Source organism: Podarcis cretensis, assembly GCF_951804945.1.
Source record: "Podarcis cretensis genome assembly, chromosome: 1".
Taxonomy (NCBI): Eukaryota; Metazoa; Chordata; class Lepidosauria; order Squamata; family Lacertidae; genus Podarcis; species Podarcis cretensis.
In genome coordinates, this window is record NC_137170.1 from 102,424,895 (window position 1) to 102,448,790 (window position 23,896).

At 40.4% G+C, this 23,896-nt stretch overlaps 1 protein-coding gene and 1 long non-coding RNA gene across 13 annotated transcripts in view; one reads left to right on the forward strand and one right to left on the reverse strand.

The window, feature by feature from the left end:
- The first annotated feature begins 6,693 nt into the window (after window positions 1–6,693).
- Window positions 6,694–23,896, forward strand: part of ARHGAP15 (Rho GTPase activating protein 15) — a 386,745-nt gene continuing 369,542 nt past the window's right edge. Inside the window, exons 1-4 of one of the 12 annotated variants that reach the window (XM_079994054.1) lie at window positions 7,955–8,054; window positions 9,991–10,045; window positions 10,608–10,664; window positions 14,752–14,931. In XM_079994054.1, coding sequence (XP_079850180.1) covers window positions 14,767–14,931 — 165 coding nt within the window. In that variant the 5' untranslated portion in view covers window positions 7,955–8,054; window positions 9,991–10,045; window positions 10,608–10,664; window positions 14,752–14,766. Of the gene's footprint in view, window positions 6,713–7,934; window positions 8,055–8,208; window positions 8,568–8,838; window positions 8,976–9,990; window positions 10,046–10,127; window positions 10,237–10,607; window positions 10,665–14,751; window positions 14,932–23,896 lie in introns of those variants that run through there. The other 11 variants (XM_079994051.1, XM_079994045.1, XM_079994053.1 and 8 more) reach the window with 11 other exon arrangements.
- On the reverse strand, window positions 6,728–8,795 carry LOC307226558. The gene is made up of 3 exons (XR_013843495.1): window positions 8,749–8,795; window positions 7,905–8,028; window positions 6,728–7,497 (listed from the first exon to the last, which is right to left on the reverse strand). It is a non-coding gene; the product is annotated as an uncharacterized lncRNA (long non-coding RNA).

The window sequence follows — 23,896 nt, forward strand, 5'->3', positions numbered from 1 at the left end:
ACATACATTACAATAAAATCTATTTTAAGTATTGCCTTGCAAATGATTTATTCCCTAGCTTATGTATCTTATTCTATAAGATGGCGTTTTGATATGTTATTCCTTACATCTGTTGTTTTCTTAGAAACAAAAAGCAATGTGTTCTGCGCATGCTCTGGAACATTCAGCCAACCCTGGTACACAAACTGTGATGAGCAATTAATAGAATTCAAGTAATTCCTATTTATAATAGTTTCCATGATAGAGAATAGTATAAAATACCATCCAAAGTGTAGTTAGTATTTTCCAACTTTTAAGTGCCATGTACAAGTGATAGTACAAAAAAAAGTGTATATACTGCTTTTCAGGGCAAAATCCCACCCAAGATGACTCGCAAGCAATATATAATATAAAACAATCAAGTTACTTTAAATTTACTTAGAACTGTTGTAGTTTAACAGACCAGGACAGTAGTTCATATGAAACATCAATTTTAAAAGCTAGCAAATATGGGGCCATTCATGAAAATATGGTTTAGTGATTAGACCACTGGACTATGACCTGGTTCAGATCCCCACTTGACCTTGAAGCTTACTAGACGATCATGGAAAAGCCACTGACTCTCAACCTAATTTTCCCCACATTTGTGGGGATAAAACTAAGTGGGATATAACCATGCATGCCACCTTGAGCAACTTGGAGAAGAGGTGGAATGTAAATGTTACACTTAAGCAAGTCATTTTTTCAGGAGAGAGTTCCAAAGATATAGGATCACCACTGAAAAGGCCTCGTCTCTATAGCCCACCTATGTGGCAGACTTACAAACACAATCTCTGAGGCAGATATTAAGGTCAAAGCAAGTGTGTATGGGTGTCATGGGCCAGGAGTCATCTTCACCTGCTGAACAGCAGCCTGAAGGGGGGAAAGGTGGAGTGACTCCACCTGCAGCTGATCAGCCTTCAAGGACACAGAGGATAAGGGACTGATGAGAACCAGCTGGCTTCGGCCTTCTTAAGCAGAACTTCCAGCAACAGTCAAATGCTGGTAACAACACTTGTAGTTCCTGGCTCTACCTTGCTGCCTTCTGCTCATCTTAACCCCATGATCTTGGGTTCCCTGACCCCTGGACTATCTGACCATGTGGATTGCTGTTTACTGAACCCTAGGACTGGACCTGACTTCGTATGCTGACTCTGCCTCCAGGTAAGTACATCTCAGAGATTCTTCCAGTTGGCTGGCCTCCCACTCCAATGAGCTCTGCGTGTTGTTGCTCAGCAGCGAGACTACAACAGTGGGTACAGGTGGTCCTTCATATATAAATCTTACCTTTTTTTCTTTTTTAACTGCAAAAAGAAATACAAATAGGTACAAAACCTTTTGATACATACAAAGTGAGTAGCATAGTCACCCATCCATCCATAGAATCATAGAGTTGGAAGAGACCACAAGGGCCATCGAGTCCAACCCCCTGGTAGCAGGAAACACCATCAGAGCACTCCTGACATATGGTTGTCAAGCCTCTGCTTAAAGACTTCCAAAGAAGGAGACTCCACCACACTCCTTGGCAGCAAATTCCACTGTCGAACAGCTCTTACTGTCAGGAAGTTCTTCCTAATGTTTAGGTGGAATCTTCTTTCTTGTAGTTTAGAACCATTGCTCCATGTCCGCTTCTCTGGAGCAGCAGAAAACAACCTTTCTCCCTCCTCTATGTGACATCCTTTTATATATTTGAACATGGCTATCATATCACCCCTTAACCTCCCCTTCTCCAGGCTAAACATGCCCAGCTCCCTTAGCCGTTCCTCATAAGGCATCGTTTCCAGGCCTTTGACCATTTTGGTTGCCCTCCTCTGGACACGTTCCAGTTTGTCAGTGTCCTTCTTGAACTCTGGTGCCCAGAACTGGACACAGTACTCCAGGTGAGGTCTGAGCAGAGCAGAATACAGTGGCACTATTATTTCCCTTGATCTAGATGCTATACTCCTATTGATGTAGCCCAGAATTGCATTGGCTTTTTTAGCTGCCGCGTCACACTGTTGGCTCATGTCAAGTTTGTGGTCAACCAAGACTCCTAGATCCTTTTCACATGTACTGCTCTCAAGCCCGGTGTCGCCCATCTTGTATTTGTGCCTCTCATTTTTTTTGCCCAAGTGCAATACTTTACATTTCTCCCTGTTAAAATTCATCTTGTTTGTTTTGGCCCAGTTCTCTAATCTGTCAAGGTCGTTTTGAAGTGTGATCCTGTCCTCTGGGGTGTTAGCCACCCCTCCCAGTTTGGTGTCATCTGCAAATTTGATCAGGATGCTCTTGTGTCCATCATCCAAGTCGTTGATAAAGATGTTGAGTAAGACCGGGCCCAAGACAGAACCCTGTGGCACCCCACTAGTCACTCTTCTCCACGATGAAGAGGAACCATTGATGAGCACCCTTTGGGTTCGGTCAGTCAGCCAGTTACAAATCCACTGAGTGGCAGCATAGTCAAGTCCGCATTTTACCAGCTTCTTTACAAGAATATCATGGGGCCCCTTGTCAAATGCCTTGCTGAAATCAAGGTAGGCTACATCCACTGCATTCCCTTCATCTACCAGGCTTGTAATTCTGTCAAAAAACGAGATCAGGTTAGTCTGACATGACTTATTTTTCAGAAATCCATGCTGACTATTGGTGATCACAGCATTCCTTTCTAGGTGCTCACAGACTGTTTGCTTAATGATCTGCTCCAGAATCTTCCCTGGTATTGATGTCAGACTGACTGGGCGGTAATTATTTGGGTCCTCTCTTTTCCCCTTTTTGAAAATAGGGACAACATTTGCCCTCCTCCAGTCTGCCGGGACTTCGCCTGTTCTCCAGGAATTCTCAAAGATGACTGCCAGTGGTTCTGAGATCACATCTGCCAGTTCTTTTAATACTCTTGGATGCAGTTCATCTGGCCCTGGAGACTTGAATACATCTAAACTAGTCAAGTATTCTTGTACTATCTCCTTAGTTATTCTGGGCTGTGTTTCCTCTGCTGAATCATTTGCTCCAAATTCTTCAGGTTGGGCATTGTTTTCTTTATCGGAGAAGACTGAGGCAAAGAAGGCATTGAGGAGTTCAGCCCTTTCTGTGTCCCCTGTTTGCATTTCACCATCTTCTCCTCTGAGTGACCCCACTGTTTCTTTGTTCTTCTTGCTACGAACATACCCATAAAAGCCTTTTTTGTTGCTTTTAACCTCTCTAGCAAGCCTGAGTTCATTCTGTGCTTTAGCTTTTCTGACTTGGTGTCTACACGTGCTGGCTATTTGTTTGAATTCCTCTTTGGTGGTTTCCCCCCTTTTCCATTTTTTGTACACATCCTTTTTTAATCTTAACTCAGTTAAAAAGTTCTTTAGATAGCCACCCTGGCTTCTTTAGGCACCTTCCATGTTTCCGTCTCAATGGTATTGCCTGAAGTTGTGCTTTTACTATCTCCCTCTTAAACTCCCAGCCATCATGAACTCCCTTTCCTTTTAGTATTACTGTCCATGGGATCTCACCCAGCGCTTCCCTAAGTTTTATGAAGTCAGCTTTCTTAAAGTCAAGAAATTGAGTCCTAGTATACTTGGCTGCTCCTTTCCGCTGTATAGAAAACTTCAGAAGAGCATGATCACTCGTGCCTAATGATGCTTCCACTTCTACCCCACTAACCAGGTCATCAACATTGGTTAGGACCAGATCTAAAATGGCTGTTCCTCCTGTTGCTTCTCCCACTTTTTGGACAACGAAGTTGTCTGCAAGGCCAGTGAGGAATCTGTTTGACCTTATGCTCTTGGCTGAGTTTGACATCCAGCAAATATCCGGGTAATTGAAGTCCCCCATTACTACTATCTCCCTTCCTTTTGCATGCTTGGCCATCTGTTCCAGGAAGGCATCATCTATGTCCTCCGTTTGGCTTGGGGATCTATAGTAAATCCCACAATGAGGTCACTGTTATTCTTCTCTCCCTTAATTTTGACCCAAATGCTCTCACTTTGGCTTTGAGGTTCTAAATCTTGGATCTCTTCACAGGTATACACATCCCTGACATATAACGCCACTCCTCCTCCTTTCTTGTCTGGTCTGTTTCTCTGAAATAGATTGTATCCCTCCATTATTACATTCCAGTCATGGGACTTATCCCACCATGTTTCAGTGATGCCTATTATGTCATATTTAGTTTGCTGTACCAAGAGCTCAAGCTCATCTTGTTTATTTCCCATGCTTTGCGCATCCACACTAGGAAAAGACAAAAAGGCAAGAAGAAAAACAAAAAAACCTGTCCCAATATATATATATTACTGAATTTAATAATGAATGATTTTTTTAAAGCATGAAAATTGAGTAGAATGGCTTATGGGCAATTCTTGTGGATGCTAGCTTTATAAATGAATGGTCAGTTTTCCACTTAGACCATACCTACTTTTCCAGCCTCCTAAAGAGTTGGCAGTGGGCCAGTGTGGCCCTCAGACCGAAATATGTTGATTTCTCCTGTTTTGGACAGCACTAGTTGTATACAGATAAGAAATGAAGAAAACAACCCTGGAGGGATGTGTGTGAATTCCCATGTATATCACAAGATAGAGAAGGCATATCCTATGTGCATGGTGCAGTCATGATGAAGACTTCATGGCATTAAAGTCTGGATACACATGTGCACCCCATCTCATCAACACCTGCTGGGTGTATGTCACTGAATGTGTAATTACCGAACTAGCATTATTATCCCACTATCCTTTGTTGATAGTGAATACAGACATCCAGGCAGCAGGTCCAGAAATGCATGCAAAGAGCCTTCTTTGACAGAACAATCAGCCTGGCAGAATCAGAATTTTGCATTTGAGAAACATAATGGCTATTTGTAGCTAGAACATTGCAGATGCTAAATAAGGAAGAGGACAAATAAGCATTTTGGCTCACATATGGACATTTTATTTCTGAATCTGTTGTTGTTACAAACAAAATAGAATCAAGGAAATTCGTTTAACAAAAAAGTTTGGATGTCACAAATCACATAAAAAATGAAAATATCACAAAATGAAACAAAATTTTTAGTTTAACGGCATTGTATCATTCAACTTCATTATAAAACACATGCATACGATGTGACGCAAGAATGGGGTGTGTTTGATTCATCTCAAATTTCTTGATATTTCTAAGCTTATGTCAGTTTCTTTTTCACAATGATGAATTAAATTAATTAGACCCACTAAAGAGATGCATTAAGCAATTTTCACAAATGAAGACAAATTTCACAAATCTAAACTAAAAGGCAAATCAGATTATAGGAAATTAAGCTACTATCAATCAAAAGGCAAAATAATCAGGGTAGAAACCCAAGCCAAAATACTTGTCAGATCATGAAATGTTATTAGTAAATGATGAAAAAAACATATTTGACGGGGTCAATACCTTGCTTCTTTTATTAGTAAATTGACTAACTGCTGTAAGGATGAATGGCTTCAACCATGTACAGGGCATAAGTGTGGGTAACTAGGTGGATCAATGCCAATTTGGCTGCTATGTTTAGGCTAGGGGCAAAAGGTTTCCTTGAAAGCTATGAAGACCATTCTGCTTTCTGCTTTGGGTCTGGCTTCTTTCCATCTCTGTGCCATGACAATGCCATTTTTTTTTATTATCAGGCAGGTCCATATTCTAATGTAAGAAGAGCCCTTGTAGATCAAACTTAAGGCCTATCTAGCTCAGCATCCTGTTTCCCACAGTGACCAACCAGATGCCTCTGGGAAGCCCCAAAGAATCAGTTTCTGTTCACTGTTTCAGCCCAGCAAGTGGTATTCAGAGGCACACCTCTAGCATCTTTACCATAGCTAGTAGCCAATGATAGCATCTTCCGTGTTTTGTTTATTTATTTAATTTCTAAACCACCTTTATCCCAAAGGGATCCCAATATGGAGTACAGCAAATAATAAATACAATAACATCATATACATTACCACCAAGAGTCATGTAACTTCCAGTGGTATCATCATGACAAGCAAAACAGTTCCCATCAAATTCTCCCAAATGCCTGATAGAACAAAAACATGTAAAAGGCGAAAGATTTCTACGATCTGAGGTGAAACATGTTTACCTGAGGACAGAAAAATCAGTACTGATGGGAACAATCATACTTCTGATGGAAGGAGTCCACACCACAGCAGTGAAGAACTACCCATGTCACCACATAATGTAACAGATGCAGATGGAGCCACAATTAAGGCCTCTCCCACAAATCTTAAAGCTTGTAGATGGTTTTCAGGTTCCAATCCCATCTGTGTTGGTACAGAGAGGTAATGAGCTCTCCTCCCTCCATGCACAAGAAGAGAAGTAACTGTGATCTCTCAAAACCAACATTTGCTGCCACTAGCCCTCCTGCATTATGAAGGGAACATCCAGCCCACCCCTGTCTCTGCCTAGGAGATCAGGGCAGCTTGGTTTCCTTCGGCAAATCCCATTGATATACACATGTAGTAGGATGCCAAATGGTCTAGATATGGGGTGGGGTAAATACCCCTTTAAGTGTGGCACAAACATATGCACACACAAAAAAGACCCAATGGACGATTTTGAGAGACCTTATTAAAAGGTTTATGTAGGCAAAAATGAAAAGGTCCGTGAAAGAAATTAAAGCAACAAACAGAATGGGCACATACCTCAAGCAAAGGACCTTAAGATCTTTGAGAAATGGGGGTCCTCAAAGTGGTAGCTGCCACTGGAGTTGTTCCCCCTTTTAACTCAGGTGAAATATTGACCTCCTTACTTGAACATAATGGATGACTGGAATAATGTTAAAGTGTTAAAGGAATTTTGCTTTGAAAAATACAAATTTTATAGAGACTGCATTTTGATAAAGTACAGAGTCTTTCAAAAGTACGTACAATTAATGTTTCACTTCCCTCTAACCCCCATACTGATATAGCAATGGATCTGTCTTTTCAACATATTGACAGTAGGAAAGAATTTGACATATTTTTCATGAGAGGCTTATTGTTTAAACTGAACTGAATATATTATCCCCCCCGCCTTTTTTTTCTTTCTTTTTTACACCACAGTACTTCTGTCATGGTGCTCTTAGCACCTAAAGGTCTTAACATTATCACAAATGAGAATGCTCTGCATTTGCAGCTGACATGTTCCTAAACCCTGTCAAAAGCATTCTTTAAATAATGCATCAGCATGTGTTTGTGATGCTGGCTTTGTACATACACTCTGACTATTATAAGTGAGGGTTTGTTGTCAATGGCACCAGGCACAGCTTCCAGCTTGTCAAATATCAGTTATGTGACACTGTCACTTAATGACAGCCACCCCTAAACGAAAGGATGCACAGTTGCTCACAGCTTACTTATATCGAGGAAGGGGTGAAATTCACACATTATTTGACCACCTCCAGCACACCTCCACTGAAATACTGATAGTGGGCTTTGGTAATGGGGAGTATTGAAGCCTCTAGCTCTGTTCTGTAGACTCTGCTATGTTTGGTGCTGAAACCAGTGGCATCATAAAAGTTGAATGTGAACAAATCTAGAGAGAGAGGAAATTTGGATGGAGTGAAACTTTAATCACAAGTTTAATCACAGAAACTGTTCTTCTATAGACCTGTTCTGGGTGCAAATATTTTCCTTTCAGCAAACAACACACCTTTCTATAGTTACATGGGTAGGGGGCTCCATTTATCAATGTGATTTTTCTTCATGAGCTCCTGTATTGCGGTTTATTATGAGAGAGACAGATATATTATCTGATAGGTTTGAAATGTACTTGTTATTTATTGTAATCCAGTGTCCTTTGGTGAACTCATCTGTTCTCTCATCTTCCTTCACTGCTGTTGCCTTCAGGGCAAACCCTCCCTCATGTCTTCCCATCTGCATTGCCTGTATGTCATCTCTTATTCCCCCAAAATTTCTTGAATGTGGTGCAAAATAATCCACCTTATCAAATGGAGGTGGTGGCCACAGGAGGTGACAAAGGAGTCGGGCACAGAGGAGGCAGCAGTAGTTGCAGGACGAAGCATTTTCAATTTTGCCTGAAGCAGCAAAATGTCCTGGACAGGCCCTGACAATTATAGTGAATTTCATGAGGTATTTAGCCTAGAACTGAAAGTTTTGTTTTCTGGCTGGGGCATTCTCGTTGTGTTGAAGTAAATTCAACATCCAATTTGTTGTGCTGAACTTGGTCAAAATTTCAGATATTTTTAGGTAGGAAGCCTGGAAGGCTCAAGTTTGAGCAACATGCAAAACAACCAGCTCTTTATAGTATACAAGACACTATTAGCTTTATTGACAAAAGGAAGCTGTGTTGCACAACTTCTTTCACTATGATACTAGCATTTTAGAAAAGGAGTGTTAAAAGCACTTGCTCCTTCCCTTAACATCATACAGGGCTTTTCTTCATAGGTCCAACTGAAATGTTGCATAGATTTTTATTTTTATGTTCTGCATCCCTGGGTATGTGACAGGTTTACAATATATTTGGCTAGTTAATTCAGTTCAGTGTGGGCTTGTCAACTTTCCTCATATCTCTGTTTTCTGGCTATATAAATCTCATTGGATTGTTCTGTTGCAGCTGCAGTTTATACTTGTCTATATTTAGAGGTTTGTCTATTTCAGAGTTTCAAGACCAGCCAGTCTTCTCTATATGTATGACAGAGAGAGGGGGGAGAGAGAGGCAAGGGCCACCAACTTCCCTTGGTCATTCTTCCCTTATTTTCTACACACAGTGCCCTCAAGTCTGTAGGCCTCATTTTGTAAACTGTTCTCTCTCAGTGCTACAGACCTTGTCATTTAAACTTGTGGTGGGGAGGCCATCTTTCCCAGTTCCCATCATTTTTGAGCACTGACTGTGTTTGCTGGGGCTGATGGGAGCTGAGCTAAAGAACCTCCCCTCAGGGCTGTAGGCCTCATTTGCTAAATGTGCTTCTTTAGGGCCATAGGCCAGCATGGATAGCCCTTCTATACCTCTTGGGGATATTCAGCTTTTGTTTTCATAAAGTGCTTTCGTTTGTAAGTGATACAAATAACACAATGTGGTCAATACTCAGTCCAGTTGTTTACTAGCATTAGTGAGAAGTACTAGGCCCTTGTTTGTAAAGTTTTCCAAAATTATATAATGCAATTAAGTAACTTTAAATGCATATCTGCCCCGAGATGGAATTTAGAATCTTTTAAATATAAAATCCTCTCAAAACAGCCAAAATAAAAAGGGTTGCAGCCAAACAAGGCATTCTCGAATGGGACCCAATGAAATCAATGGGCTTCACTAACTTAAATCCACTGTTTTCAATGTAGTACAATTAGGTAGATACAACCCTAATGTAAATTAGGGTTAGGGTTAGTCTGCTCAATTTATAAAACTTGCTTCAGCCCTAGAATATGATTGTTTTAAAGTGCAGAATTGTTTTAAAACACCAACACCACTTACGTATAAAAGATCATGGAACTTGCTTCTTATGTTTCTTCTGTGCTCCAGCAACCTGTGTGTGCAGTTAAGGCCTATCTGGACACAAAAGTTGTTGAGCTTTATATATATATATAGAGAGAGAGAGAGAGAGAGGATCCTGGGTATGTCCCTGGACAACCCTACCCTATGGTTGAAAATGGAAGTCAAAGAATTGAGCACAATCTGTTAAAAAGTCAACAGTGAACAAATCTCAGATAAACTCTGACTAAACATCAATAAGAGCTTTCTGACAGTAAGAGCTGTTCTCCAGTGGAATGGACTACTTTGGAAGGTGGTAGGCTCTCCTTCATTGGAGGTTTTTAAGCAGATGTTGGATGGTCATCTGTCATGAATACTTTAGTTGAGATTTGTGCATTGCAGGGTGTGACTCGGTAGAAAATTCTACACAGTTTATTATAGAATGAGTGGAAATTGCATAAGAGAAGGAGATGGAAATTGCATCTTCATAGTGCCTTATGCCCTAATTATAGAAAGTCATAATACAGAGCAGTATTTTAGACTTGGTCTGGTAGAATGCTGATACAAAAAATGCCAACATGTAAGCTCTGTTCATTTCAGTGCAACTGACTTCCAAACAAGGATGTATGAGGCCTCGGCAAAGTCTCTCATGTAGGTAATTTTCAAACAGGAAGTTGACAAAGCAGGATCATTAACAGCGGCACATTAAGCTTGCCAGAAGTGCAACACCAAAAACCTAATGTTATACGCAAATGTAAACTAGATGCAGTAGTTAGAGCTGTAATTCAAGAGCTAATTAGATGGCAAAAGACAGCAGAACCAAGCATCTGCCTCCAACATGCCCAAGTAAATTTCTGCAAGACTTTTTATTTTCTACAGAAAACAGAGGAAAAGGAAGTTGGTTCAGACTCCAGCTAGTTTAATTCCTCCTCCGTATTTCCTTTTCAACTGCTTTGCTGATCTTCTAAACGTCTGCTTGTCTACTTGAAGTAACTTTAAGTAATTTTCATGCTAGAGCATTTGCCTGTTATACTCTTCAGTTTCTTCCTATATATGAAACTGCATGTATGACTTGCTGTGGGGGTGCTTAACTCCCTCTAACAGGAAGTGGTTACATCGTGCTTTCCTCTTTGCTTTCTTTCTGTTGCTTCAGGGGAAGAGAGATTTGTGTAGCTTTCAGATACGTAACTGCTTCATGTTTTCCATTTGCTTTTTAGAAGCTACCGGTGGATGTTGGTACAGTGGATAAGAACGTCATGTGTAGCAAACTGTAGGTAAGGAAATTTCATTTATTTCTGAAGTCTTACATACAACCTGTTGCTAGATGTTGCTAGATGTGCATGATAAAATAAGCACAGTACATGGATGGGGAGAGAAACAGATTGCTTTGCATTATGTTAAATGTAGTAGAAAATACACCAACAACTTATTCAATGGAGCCTCCAACATAGATATATAATGTGAGAAAGGGTCCAGATACTGGCATCTGTATTTGCACTGGGAGCACAAACAATAATAACTTTTACATTTTCAAGGGCTTAACTGGTTTTGTCAAAAAGTGTATGCCAGCTTTGGCGTGTCACTTCTTACAGAAATCTGGTCAGCAAATGGTTTTGATTGAGAAAGGTATGGTGAGTATAGGGGCAGTGAAATAATGAAGAAATTAAAAGATGTTACGGCATGATGATAAAGCCACATTAGCAAATTTTGGTAAGAAGTCCCACTGCTGAAGTATTGCAGCAATAGTAATAAACAGTGGGAATGCTAGTAAAAATAGTATCCTGTGGGCATATCATTAAGAATGAAAAACGTGCTCAGCTACAGTATCGCATGTGCACTAAAAAGCAGTGGTGGAGCCATATCAGCAGTAATGAAAGTTAGGAGATTTCTCCAAACGCTAATGCAAAAAATGTCCAACAGAGGCAGAGAGAGCACAAACCAGCTCTGCTCTACAATGCTTATGGAGAGACAGAGAGGAAACTGCTGCCTTCTGCATCATTAACTAGAACCCCAGAGTTACAAATTCTTGAGCAATGGATAGTTGTTGTTTTTCTGAAAAGTTTGTATCTCTGAAAGTTCTCTTTTCCAGATGTCTTTCTGCCATTTCCCTTAGCTCCCCACACCCTCAGAGGGGAGGCAGCCACCCCTCTATCTTCTCAGCTTTCTCCAGAGCCACCCCCATATTCACCCCTAATATCTTACAGAAAAGACTTTCCTCTGTAGTTCCTCAGTAATTTGGTAGTAACAGTAGCTTCCTGGAATGAAGATTAGGTGGCTTTTACTTGATTGCAAAGTATATGCACAGTGAAAGTCAAATTCTAAAGTTACATCTTAAAACATGCGGATGAGTCTTACAAGTCACACCAGTCTCCCTTTACCCTTTTCTTCAAATCCTTACACAAGAAACTGCCTTTTACTAGGCCATACTATCAGTCCATCTAGCACATTACTGTCTACATTATATTGCAGCAGCTCTCCTGGGTCTGAGCTCTTTCACTTCACTTGCTACCTGATCACTCCCCGCTCCCCTTGCCATTCTTAGTGGAATAGCAGGTATGCATTCCACCCCTTCACCATTCTCAAAACAGAAAGTGTGATGCAGAACTTATATGTATGAAGACAAGATAAAGTCACACAGTTCTTCCCCTTTAAAGGAGGTGAGGGAGAGATCAATATAACTTGGGTTTCCACATCTGAGTCTAAATTTGCTGGATCCCTTCACATGTGTGTAGGTTACAAAAGGAGATGGTATATGGATCCTTTCTTCACAAACCCAGAACCTAAGGTGTCCTGCTAGCTTAGTAAGTGTATATAAATAGAGCCTCTGAAAATATGTGCAAATTTCCCATGAGAATTACAATAGAAACCACAGCCTCTGCAAGGAGGATTGTACCAAGTGAGATAACAGAAGCAGACCTTCCTTCTATGCTTCAGTAATATTTTTTATTGTTCCTACACACTCCTTCCAGCACTGAGAGTTTATCTTTAGAAAGTTTTTTAAAGACAAATACTCATGAGAGCCGTATGCCCCATCATGCTTTGAGTGGGCAACAAAACAAAGAAGAAAATGATTGTGAATATTGATAGATCTCTAAAATCACTTTAGCTAGTAGAACACTGGTCAGCAACTAGTTCTATCAGGGGGCCACTTTGAGGATCAGATTGACACGGTCTTATGGCCCATTGCCAATCCATATACTTGCGTGGATGTTTCCATCACTCAGGTTTAACCTCCAATTTATCCAAGTCAATGGACCTCAGGTACTGAAAATGGGAAAGACCTTTGCCTGAGATCTTTGTAAGGTGTTTCCAGTCAGAATTAAACTATTACTCCAGTCCAGCTCAGTGCTGTCAAACTCAGCATAATTGAGCTTCATGTTTTCAGAAGAAGTGGAACCATGCTTGAGCTATGCAGATGGTAAGACCCAATTCTCAGTGGCTAGATTCACCAGTTTCAGGAACAGCCTTACCATTATGCTGGTGCCTGGGGAAGGAGGTTTTTGCATACCATTAAAAATGAGCACATTGCCAGTTATTTAGTTTGTTATACTTTAGCACCATGAGGTGGAGCGTTGTTTGCATTTTCTGCCTCAGATTCCAAAGTCTCTTTGGCCATCTCTATTTGGGAATCAGGTTTGCAGTTCACTCCCATATAAGCAAATAGATAGCTGCCATTTACTTCTATGGTAAAATGTAGGGGACACTGTTGTGACAGAAGCACAATCTCATCCAGGGCGGATCAATGTGTGTCTGTAGAATAAATGCACCACATTTGCACATAATGTGAAAGCATGGTTTATTGGAAGGAGGAAAGAGCCAGAGGAAGGTTTCAGGCTCATGTGCTTCTCTCCTCTCACCCGTCTGCCACTCCTCCTGTCGCATGGCTGGGAGAAGGACCTCAGTTTCACTCTCCACTCATTTGTACAAACTAGAGATTGTGGCTTAAAACAAAGGCCTGATTCTCATGCAACACCGTGGTTTAGCGTGATGTGGATGGTGGATTAGTGTTATGTATGAACCGGGCCATAGAAATGTGCTGCATCTACAGAGGTCATTGCCATAGAGAAGTCCATCATAATGGTAGTAACCATAATGGCAAATACAAATAACAGCTGCTTACTAGAAAATGAATAGCAGTTCAATAGCAAGATTAAAAGCCATTATGGGATGTTTGTGCAGACTGTCATAAGAGATAACATTTGATATTTAGGACCTTTTAGGGTGTTTACATTCAAGCAGCAGAAATTAAGGCCTACTCAGAGGAGGAATCAGGATGCAGCATGGCTTGCACCTTCTATTTGCTTTATGTTTAGATACACATATCACATGAAAAACAGCTGATGCAGACAGATACTTCCTAGCAAATATTTGGCAAATGTTGCTCTGCATTTCATCCGGAAGATGGCATTCTTTGCATCAAAGTGCCTATACTTCCCACAGCTCTTAGGCTTTCCTTAAAGATTTCCCACCTAAGCACAAATCTGGCCTGACAACCCTATAGTTATGAGATATGGCAGATTTAATAATAGCCCAAGGTTCCAAGTACGAAAAAATATCATGTTACAATTTAAGTAAAATGGATGAAGCTTTGAAAATGTGTTCCCTTTCTGAAACTAGATAAGCATGTTTAGTGTTTTAAAAGCACTGAACGATGTCTGAAAACGTGGCTAATATTTGAGTGGAAAATATATGCATTAGCAGCACCTTGACATGTAGCCAAAGAGTTGCATAGTTTGGTGACATCTCTACCAGTGACCTTGATGTCTGATGCTGACCCCTCCACCCCAATGCAATAGCAACATATCTGCCTCTACTTTGCTCTAGTCTGTAATTAGTTCCATAACCATCTACCTATTTTAGCCGGCATATAAGAGGTTTTATGGGGTGCATTTTGAAACATAATATATGAAGCAGGCGTGCATGCAACATCCTCCGCTGGTCTTTCTGGCATAATCAACAAAGGCCAAACACTTCACTTTTAGCCTGTGAGCAAACTTGAGATATGTGTCTCAGATGTGAACATGGGAAGACCAAAGGCAAACTGTAAGGCCTGCCAGCTGGATGTACTGGAAAGGTTACTGAAAGATTACACCACAGAAGAGTGGCCTTTGAGATAAAGATAATCTTTTATGTAAACTTCGCTCTTGGTGAGTAATAAGGTGCCCTAGATTATTGATTCTACTGATAGATTTTAAGAGATACTCAGCTGGTTTCACTATTATTTTTCCTTATTACCTAAACTGGAATAAAACCTGGATTAAACGACAGTGTGTTTAACATTGTCTTCTTACTGACTAAGATGGAATAAAACCTAGATTAGTGCATGGTGTGTCTGACCTTACTGGCTATTATATTTTTCAGGTTGACATAATAATCATGCAGCGGTTCATGTCTGCTGATACCAGTGCAGAAAAGCTGCATCATTCCCATGAAAGCACAGGTGCTGTTCAGATGAGGATCAAAAATGCCAACAGCCCCCATGACAGACACAGCCAAAGCAAATCTATGATACTCTCTGATAATGTGAAAGTCATTGAGCCTGTAAGTACTGCTCTACAATAATTTTCTGTCTCCACTCATTTGTTTTGTACCACTGTATGGTACCTCTGGTTAAGAACTTAATTTGTTCCGGAGGTCCGTTCTTAACCTGAAACTGTTCTTAACCTGAGGTAGCACTTTACCTAATGGGGCCTCTCGCTGCTGCTGCCCCGCCGCCACACGATTTCTGTTCTCATCCTGAAGTAAAGTTCTTATCTTGAGGTACTACTTCCAGGTTAGCATAGTCTGTAACCTGAAGCGTTTGTAACTAGAGGCGTTTGTAACCCAAGGTACCACTGTATATATTTTGCATTTTTTGAAGTTTTCTGAAACTAATTAGATTACCTTATCCAGTATAGGGAGGACTAGAGTATCAAGAAACTTTGCTGGAGACAACAGAAAATCATTAATCAGCCACTGTTTCATACCACTGAAATTTGTCCTTCACCCTTGCAGAGGTTAGCAGCAGCATGTCAGTCACACCTTATCAAACAGTTATATGCCTATTAGAATCGAGTCATTATTGGCTCCCACACCTACAGATCACTTTCTCCCAATCCCTTCCAAAACACCAGCTCTGGGGTGTGTTCTGCCATATGTGTTGGACCTGATATAATTTGAGACAAGCCCATAATTACATTGGCAGCCATGAGGTGCCACACCTGTTCAGACAAGCTTGCACGGATAGGTGTGTTGAAGGCCCCCAAGACCAAAAACCTTGTGGTTCCTCAGCACCATTCCTGTCTTAAGTTCCCTACACCAGATACAGACACTACAATTATTGATGAGTGGACAAAGTATCTGATGAGGGAGATGATATATTTATAGATACATTCATATATTTATAAATAACAGCTACTTCTCCTTTCTGCCCAAAGAGATAAATCTGGGAAACATTTGCATCTTCCCCTTCATCCAGTCAGGTTTCAGTTACAAAATCCAGGTCAGCGTGTCCTTCCTGGACAAGATCAGAGATAGTAATTGTCTTTCCATTAGCTGATCTGGAATTTTCTAGTTTCACCTTAACAGCTTCAAGGAACCAAACAGCAAGGCTACAATAACAAGGCTGGGAGATGGGCTGGAAGGAGAAGTAGCTTGAAGATATCTAACCCAGCTTTTCCTCACCTGACACACCCATCCCGTCGCCATATCACTCTGTGTCCATTATAATTCCAGTGGTAGCCCTTTACTAAACTACCATTTTCAGTAGGGGCTGTGCCAATTCATTGTACCCCGTCCTCCTAGACCTTGCCACACCGTCATGTGCCTTTCCTCCTTATGCTGCCACTGAAGCCAGGCCAGATGAAAAGTCAACCTGGTAGAAGCAGCAGCAGCATGGGAAAGAGGCCAGAAGTGGTGGCTGATCAGTCTGAATATTTTCTGCTGCTGGCACTGCCTTATCCATACTAAGTCTTCATTCTAATAGTGGATTACCAGGCATGCTGGTCACTGCTTCTGACCATCTTCTTCCACCCTGAGCTGCTTTTCCTCCTGAGGCAACTCTAACCACTAATTCTAACCACTGGTGGCAGGAGCAGCAGGTCCCCAAGCTGGCCATGGAGGAGGAAGGTGGTAAGTAGTGGTGCCTGCTGCCTGGGCTTCTGGATCCTGTGGGCAGGGGCCCCAGGGCTGGCAGGCAGAGGAGCTAGCAGAGCAGGGGGGCTGCTGATGCCTGTCCTGGCTGTCCCTCTGCATTTCACCTGGACCACCCACCCACCCTCTGCCTCTTGTAAGATTAAATAAAAATGGGCAAAACATCATAGATTTATTGTTCACCTGCTGTTATGAAAAACTGTAACTTACACAGTAATATAGTTTTCCTCCAAATGTTAGTGTCACTGAGAACATTTCATGCTGGCTAGCACAAAAGGCAGGGGGAAGGAAAGTAATTTGCCTGCATAGGATGTGGCCAGAAATGGCATTGTGTAAGATCAGTGATACTTCACAGCTCTCTTTTTCCCTGCTGGGTAAGCATTCCTCAGCTGAATAAACTCCCCTCCTCTGTGAGTCCCATGATGACTGACCCCATGGGGATTGGGGTGGGCATTAGAATTGCAGGAAGTGGGGGAGGGGGAGGGAGGGATAAAGGTGTTTAGTTTTCCTCTCCCTGCAATCGCCCTTGTGTTGCTCAACTGACTAGGAAACAGCTGAGATTCGTTAAAAGGGGGCTGGATTGAAGGGGAAAGGGCTCCTTTTGAGGAAGAGTAGGATATAAATTAAGTAAAAAATGGCAAAAAACAACAACCCACCACTTTATCTGGAGCCCCTCCCACCTTCCTGCTTCTTGCCTAATCAGTGGGGAGGTTATGTATAATTCGGAAGTGGGCCAGAAGCAACCTGGGAACTGCAGATTGCAAAACGCCTGAACATTCTTGGAGATTATGCATATTGGTCAGAAAATGTGCATATTGCCCAGAGAATGTGCAAAATGAAGTTGAGATGCGTACAACCCCCCACCCCCAGCCACTTGGGAATTATGCCTAGAGAATGTACAAAATTCAGTCACTATATTCACATTCCCCAGGCCTGTTGGGAATTATGTATAGTGACCAGGAAATGAAGGATTATGTGCACATTCTCCATGAGGCCTGGTGATTTGCACAATGGCCAGATATTATGCACATTAACTGCTCAACACACTCTCCTTAACACATAGATATAATTTAGAAAGTAAAAGCAATTACACAGTTCTCCTGTCATCTCACTAGAGATGAATAAATATATGATGCTTCCCAAACCCATTTCCACCCTTACTCACATAAACATATTCAGCTACAACCAGCAGATATATAAGGCACTTCATGATATTCCTGTAACAGACCATTAAGGTATAATTAAATGCCAGGGCATTAAAATGGGGGGAAAAAATCAAAGCAAGGGAAAGCAAAAATTAACCCCCCCCATGTAACCTTCCTTCCATTCTACCTGAGGCATTTTAGGTACTCATCCATCCACTCACCTACAGTCATCTTTATGACCATTCATATTCCCACAATGACACTGTGGCTTCAGTGGTCCAATAATTCAGTGGCATTTTCTGCTTTGTTACATAGTTTGGGAAAGCATTTGAAGAAGTCTTGCATTTCTTTATTCCATAGAGTAAGAAACACGTTCAATGGGAAATTTTGGATTGCCAGCTGTGCCCATGTAAAGCTCTTATTAAACAACTAAAAATCCTTTGTGTTGCAGACATTGGATTATATTTCTGAAAGACATGGCCTAACATTGTATTAAGATAGGTAAATGAGAAATGAAAGCTCTTCCTAGCATGTAACACTTGTTAATGACCTGTGTAAAAATACTATGATTGAGATTATTTGTGATATTTAAAAACTGGAGTCTGAAATAACCCTGACACATGGCAAAGAAAGCCAAGTGGTACTGGATTTGTTTATTTTATCCCTTCTGAAAATATTTAAGTGCTAATACTTTAGAGGTGAACTCTGTTGCCAGTCATGTCCCTTCCCTTTTACTCATCCTGTGCTACTAAACAAACTGATTGGTGTGAGCCTCCCTTGGTTCATTTTCCTCCATAATGGCTGCAACTTGCAGCTGAGGCCATATGATATTGCAAAATTATTTATGCAATGTTAGTCACTCGCTTTGGATTCCAGCTCAGTTTTTCAAATCAGAGCAAATAAGTGAAAGCCCAAAAACTCTACTAGCATCCCACACCAGCACCAAAATTTCTCTTTTCAGAGCCATGGAAGCTATTAATTGGCTATTCTGCTGATATGACAAGCCCCTATGAAATATTCAGCTATTTAACTGAGACAGTAAATGGAATAATCTTGCTGCAGTTGTTGGTTCCTCCCCCCGCACCCGCCCTTCTGCTATTTTTACCTCCATGTTCAAATGCAAAATTAACCACAGCCGTTTCATCACCATAGCTCAGCAAATACATGATTTTAATTATTCTTCTCTCAGTTGGCAGAAGTAAATCTTTAGTTCAGAGAAACTTGCATTGCATTTCAGAACTGAATCCCTTCCTCCCCCCCCCCCCATGTCAACCTAGTAGCTGATGAAACATTCATTTCCTTATGTTTGCTTTCCAATTTAAAACTATCACTTGCTGGTGACACATTTGCACGTAGTACTTAAAAAACACACACACTAACCCCCAACCCCCATAAGTGAGATGTTCTGTTAGGAAGTTAAAAGAATGTTTACTGTAATTTATTTGGAAATAGTATAATGTATTATCAGTAGGAACTGTAACTTTGAAAAAGTTTAAAAGTTAAGTATATTTAATGATGCCTAACATATTTTATTGGCTGTGTTTAACAAAAGGCACTAGGCTGCAGTTGTTTTTGACAAGCATGAAAACATCACAGCATGAGACTGCAAAAGGAATTATGTAGAGAAATTACAAGTGATCCATCTCTCAATGAATTATCCACCTCAATAGCCTGCAGAACTCAGCTACCAATTAACACCTACTTTATTACATGTTGGGATGTACTTAATAACTTTCATGTGTTTATGCACTATTACCTTGACTGATGCCTCTTGTACAATTAGGCATAATTGGCATATCAATATGCAAAAGTTAAAAGGATTAACCCTCTTAAAACTAATGAGCATTTCTGTATCCAGCTGCTAAATGAGACAAAATTAGCATTTTTCACTTTTGGGCAGGATTTTATCATGCAGTTTCTCATTGTTGGTATTACCTTGTTACATAACTTTCGGTCTGGGATGAGGCTAGGTGGGGTGGGGAGGAGAATACTTGGGGATGATAAAAGAAAAAAGGATTCTAAAAAGTTCCACCAGACACCAAACATTTGCTGCTGGGTTTTCCACAAGCATAACAGTTGCAATTTATGTTCTTTTGTAGGGAGCTGAAAAAGTTGTGCTTTCTTAGCAGCTAATTATAGAGACGCAGGGTATGTCATTTCACCATGCAAACTTGGCTCTGATATAATAGATTGAAAGCTTGCCATGCTCCTCATTTCCTCGCTCTTTCTAGTATTTTCATCTCTCTCATTTTTCCATGCAGAGTTTCCTGACTAGATATTGACAGAATGCAAAGTATTTTGGCATATTTGCTCGAGCGAGTCTGTTAAGTGGCTGGCGAAAGGCAAACGGGAAAGGCCCAAAGTCTTAAGCAAAACCCCAAACACTACAAAACACTTCCTGAAAAACCAGTGGGATTCTGAATGGAAAATGATTTGCACAGAAGTACATGTTGGTTGATTGTTGTGCCAAGAGTCCTAGAACAGGGAAGGTTAAAAATCTTTCTCTGCCTCATATTTTTGAAATTAAATTACGTCCATCACATTTGTAAGCTACACCAACTATATTGCAATTTGTGGGAATTTATGAAAAGGTGTACCTGTATAAATCTGGCAACACCAAACAAATGTATGTCTATTTGGCAGAGCAAAAGTCCAATATAGCAGGAAGCAAAGCAGAGGAAGTTGGAAATACCTGTATCCATACACAGATCTTTCTCCTAGATTTGTGAGTAGATTATACCCTGATTTTGGTAGGGTTTCCCAATAAGCATTTTAAAGTGCAGCCTCTGTAGATCTCCATAGCTGTTGGCAATTTTACTTAAATATAATTATTGTCAGTTTTATTTGGATTTCTTTACTGTGTAACCCATCCTGGGACCTTTGGGTGACAAATGGGTAATAATCATCAGTAGTAAATAAAATATTTAATGAGCACTATTTTAATGTTAATCATTTATATATAAACATGCTTTTAAGTATTTATGGGTAGAACATTAGCATAACTCTACAGATGAGATTTTTAAAAAATGGGCAAAAGCTGCTACTAAGTCTAAAGTTGGCCTAGAATCGGAACCCATAACTATTAAGCTCAGCACTTTGTTCACCAATCTATTCTGGTTCATTGGGGATGTGTAATCATAGGGTGATAGCCCGTGGTGCCTGTCGATGAGTGAAACAGACTTCTTCTCACACAATAGGAATTCCCCTTCCTCTCCTATTCCATGCATCTCGCCACTCACCCATATAAATCTCTTTAGCAGGGCTGGGACAACCTCTGTAAAAGATTTTGGGGACGTTGGGGGGTGGAGGCTGCAACATTAAGTTTTGTAGTGGATTAAAATACTTTCACCAATTAAGGTGTGCCAAATAATGGGGAACCAGGTATTTTTTTAAAAAAATCATAAGTAATTTTTAATGCACATACTATAAGAACTGCAGGTAGCAGATTTGATACTGCAGGAGGCTTTCCTACTACTACTCAACACAGGATGGAAGTTGCTTCTAATATAGTTTTCTGTGATGCATGTACCATCTGAAAATGTAGAAATTACACCCCCCTACAAAAAAGCAATTGATTTGTTTATCAGAATACATATGTGGATTTAATTCACTAAAAACTAATCAGTTGAAAGCCATATGATTAATCAGCTAAAAGTTTTTTAATCAGGTGACAGCTCTGGTTTCATTGTATTCATATTCAGCAATCTACTAAGCCTGCTGTATTGGAACTTTTGACTCTGTGCCAATTTTTCTTTGCCAACTCACTGAATTTGTCTAAGTCTTCAGATGTTGCTGCCAATCATACAAAAATATATATGCTGCAAAACATAGTTGAAAAAGTACAAGGCCTTTTGTGGCAACCATGAAATATTAAGGTTCGTTTGATGTTGCAGATGTGTAGAACATGCTGTATTTTTAACATTCATGGCTGCATACATGTACATACTGGGACTATTTTTCAGATCGAGATCAAATTGTTTCACCATTATGCATATAGGACTGGTGCTGTAAGCTGGCAACTTGGAGCAAGAAGATGCTTGGTCCTTCTGTAGTTTTGCCTAGTTTTCAGTGGGAACTTCCATGCTGCTAAGACTAGTCCATAATAGATGAAATGATATTAATGTCTTATCTCAACTACACAAATCTTAAGGCTAGGCATGGACTCTATTAAGCAAGAGCTCCTCCTATGCTTTCTGTTCATATGCAATCCCTCATTGTGCATGAATATTAACCATTTTCATCTCTTAAATCTCAGAGAGGTGCATTTTGTCTCATTCAGTGCAAATTCAAAGCATGTAATGTCTTTCATTGGTGCTCAGATTAAGAATCAGAGTCTGTTTAGTCATTCCAAAATGTTAATGAATTAGAGTTCTTTTTGATTAGATGAAACAGACTTGGTTGTCTTATTTATCTTTTTTAATACACTATCAAAGATTCAGGAAGCCGTTTTCCTTTGTTTCTTGCTATCCTCTTTCTCCTCCCCCTTCCCGGAACCTCAACTACTTGCCAAAGTTACAGCTAGCCAAATAAAATTGCTAAAATTACTGGTGCTTCTGTTGAGTAGAGCTTTTTGAGCAACGTCAGGAGAGGCGAGGCTGTTGTGTGTGTTTACTTCACATCAAGCTTGTAGTCAAGTTTGAGGCTTGCTTTGTGAAGATTGTCCTGAAGTAGATCCTGATATTTAATTAATATGACATTAAATCACATTGAATTGATAAGAGTTGGCATCTCAAAGAAAGGTAATTGCCCGTATTGGTTTTGTACAAAAATAGAGCTGCTTGGAAAATGTGCAGCTAACACAGACTGTCAACTCCATTTATAGATCAATACGTGAAAACCGTTGATCAGGCAGGCATGTGTAACAGTAACACTTTGCATTTATTTCTTGTTTTTCTACTGCATTAAGGCTTACAGGTTTATCAGCTTCCAAAATATTTTGACTTCTGCGTAAATATGTAATCTGTTTAGTTTTAATTAAAAGAGACTGCAGTCCTTTCAAAATTGTTTCTAGCTTCATGATCTCCCCCTGCCCCCTCCCCCAGTTATAGCTGCAGGTAATTTTAGTTGAAAATGGATTATTTCCTTCTTGGAAAGATCATTAGAACACATTTTTAAAAGAGTATATTTAGTGGAAGGGCTTTTTTTTGAAGATTTGTTTTGCTTTCTACTTTGTTCTTTCCTGGGAGAAATATAGACACTAACAAAAACATTTTCTCAAGCAATAATGGGCATAAGATTCTGTTTTCTAATAAAAAAAACCTTGCTGCTTCAGATTGCCTCAAAACTAAAAATTATTTTACTCCTCGTGCCGTCCCTCCCCTGTCACCCCCCCCCTCAAGAGCTTATTTTCTTAGCCTTTACTGAACACAGAGACATTGCACATGACAGTCAGTGCACTGGATTATATATGGCTCCTCCATCTTGACTTTTACCGTGAGGTGCTATATGACAAAATGGCAGCGTCCAAATGGAAAAAATCCTGGCTGACAGATTGAAAGAATAAATTGAAGGGCTCTCATGGCTGGTTCAAGACCAGCATTGAAAAGTATCTGTTCCCAGCCAGTACTTATCCCAACAAATTAACATCTGTGACAGTCTGGAGCACAAGCTGAATGCAAATAACCATTTATCAAGTGGTAGCCTACAATGGTGTTATATAACCACTTGCAAAATCAGTCAGGTTTTACATTTAACTAGGTGGTAGTGAAAATTTTTAGTACTATTCAGCTGACCATTTTGGGTCCAGATCACACCTGCAGTTGACTTCACCTGCTCTGGATGCATTTTTGTTGGGGGCCATTGACAAGTGTGAATTGGCCCCGTGTATGCCAATAATGGCATACGCTGCAGATGATGACAGCAGTCACGAAATTAAAAGATGCCTTTCTTGGGAGAAAAGCAATGACAAATCTAGACAGCATCTTAAAAAGCAGAGACATCACCTTGCCAACAAAGGTCCATATAGTTAAAGCTATGGCTTTCCCAGTAGTGATGTATGGAAGTGAGAGCTGGACCATAAAGAAGGCTGATCACCGAAGAATTGATGCTTTTGAATTCTGGTGCTGGAGGAGACTCTTGATAGTCTCATGGACTGCAAGTAGATAAAACCTATCAATTCTGAAGGAAATCAGGCCTGAGTGCTCACTGGAAGGACAGATCCGGAAGCTGAGGCTCCAATACTTTGGTCACCTCATGAGAAGAGAAGACTCCCTGGAAAAGACTCTGATGTT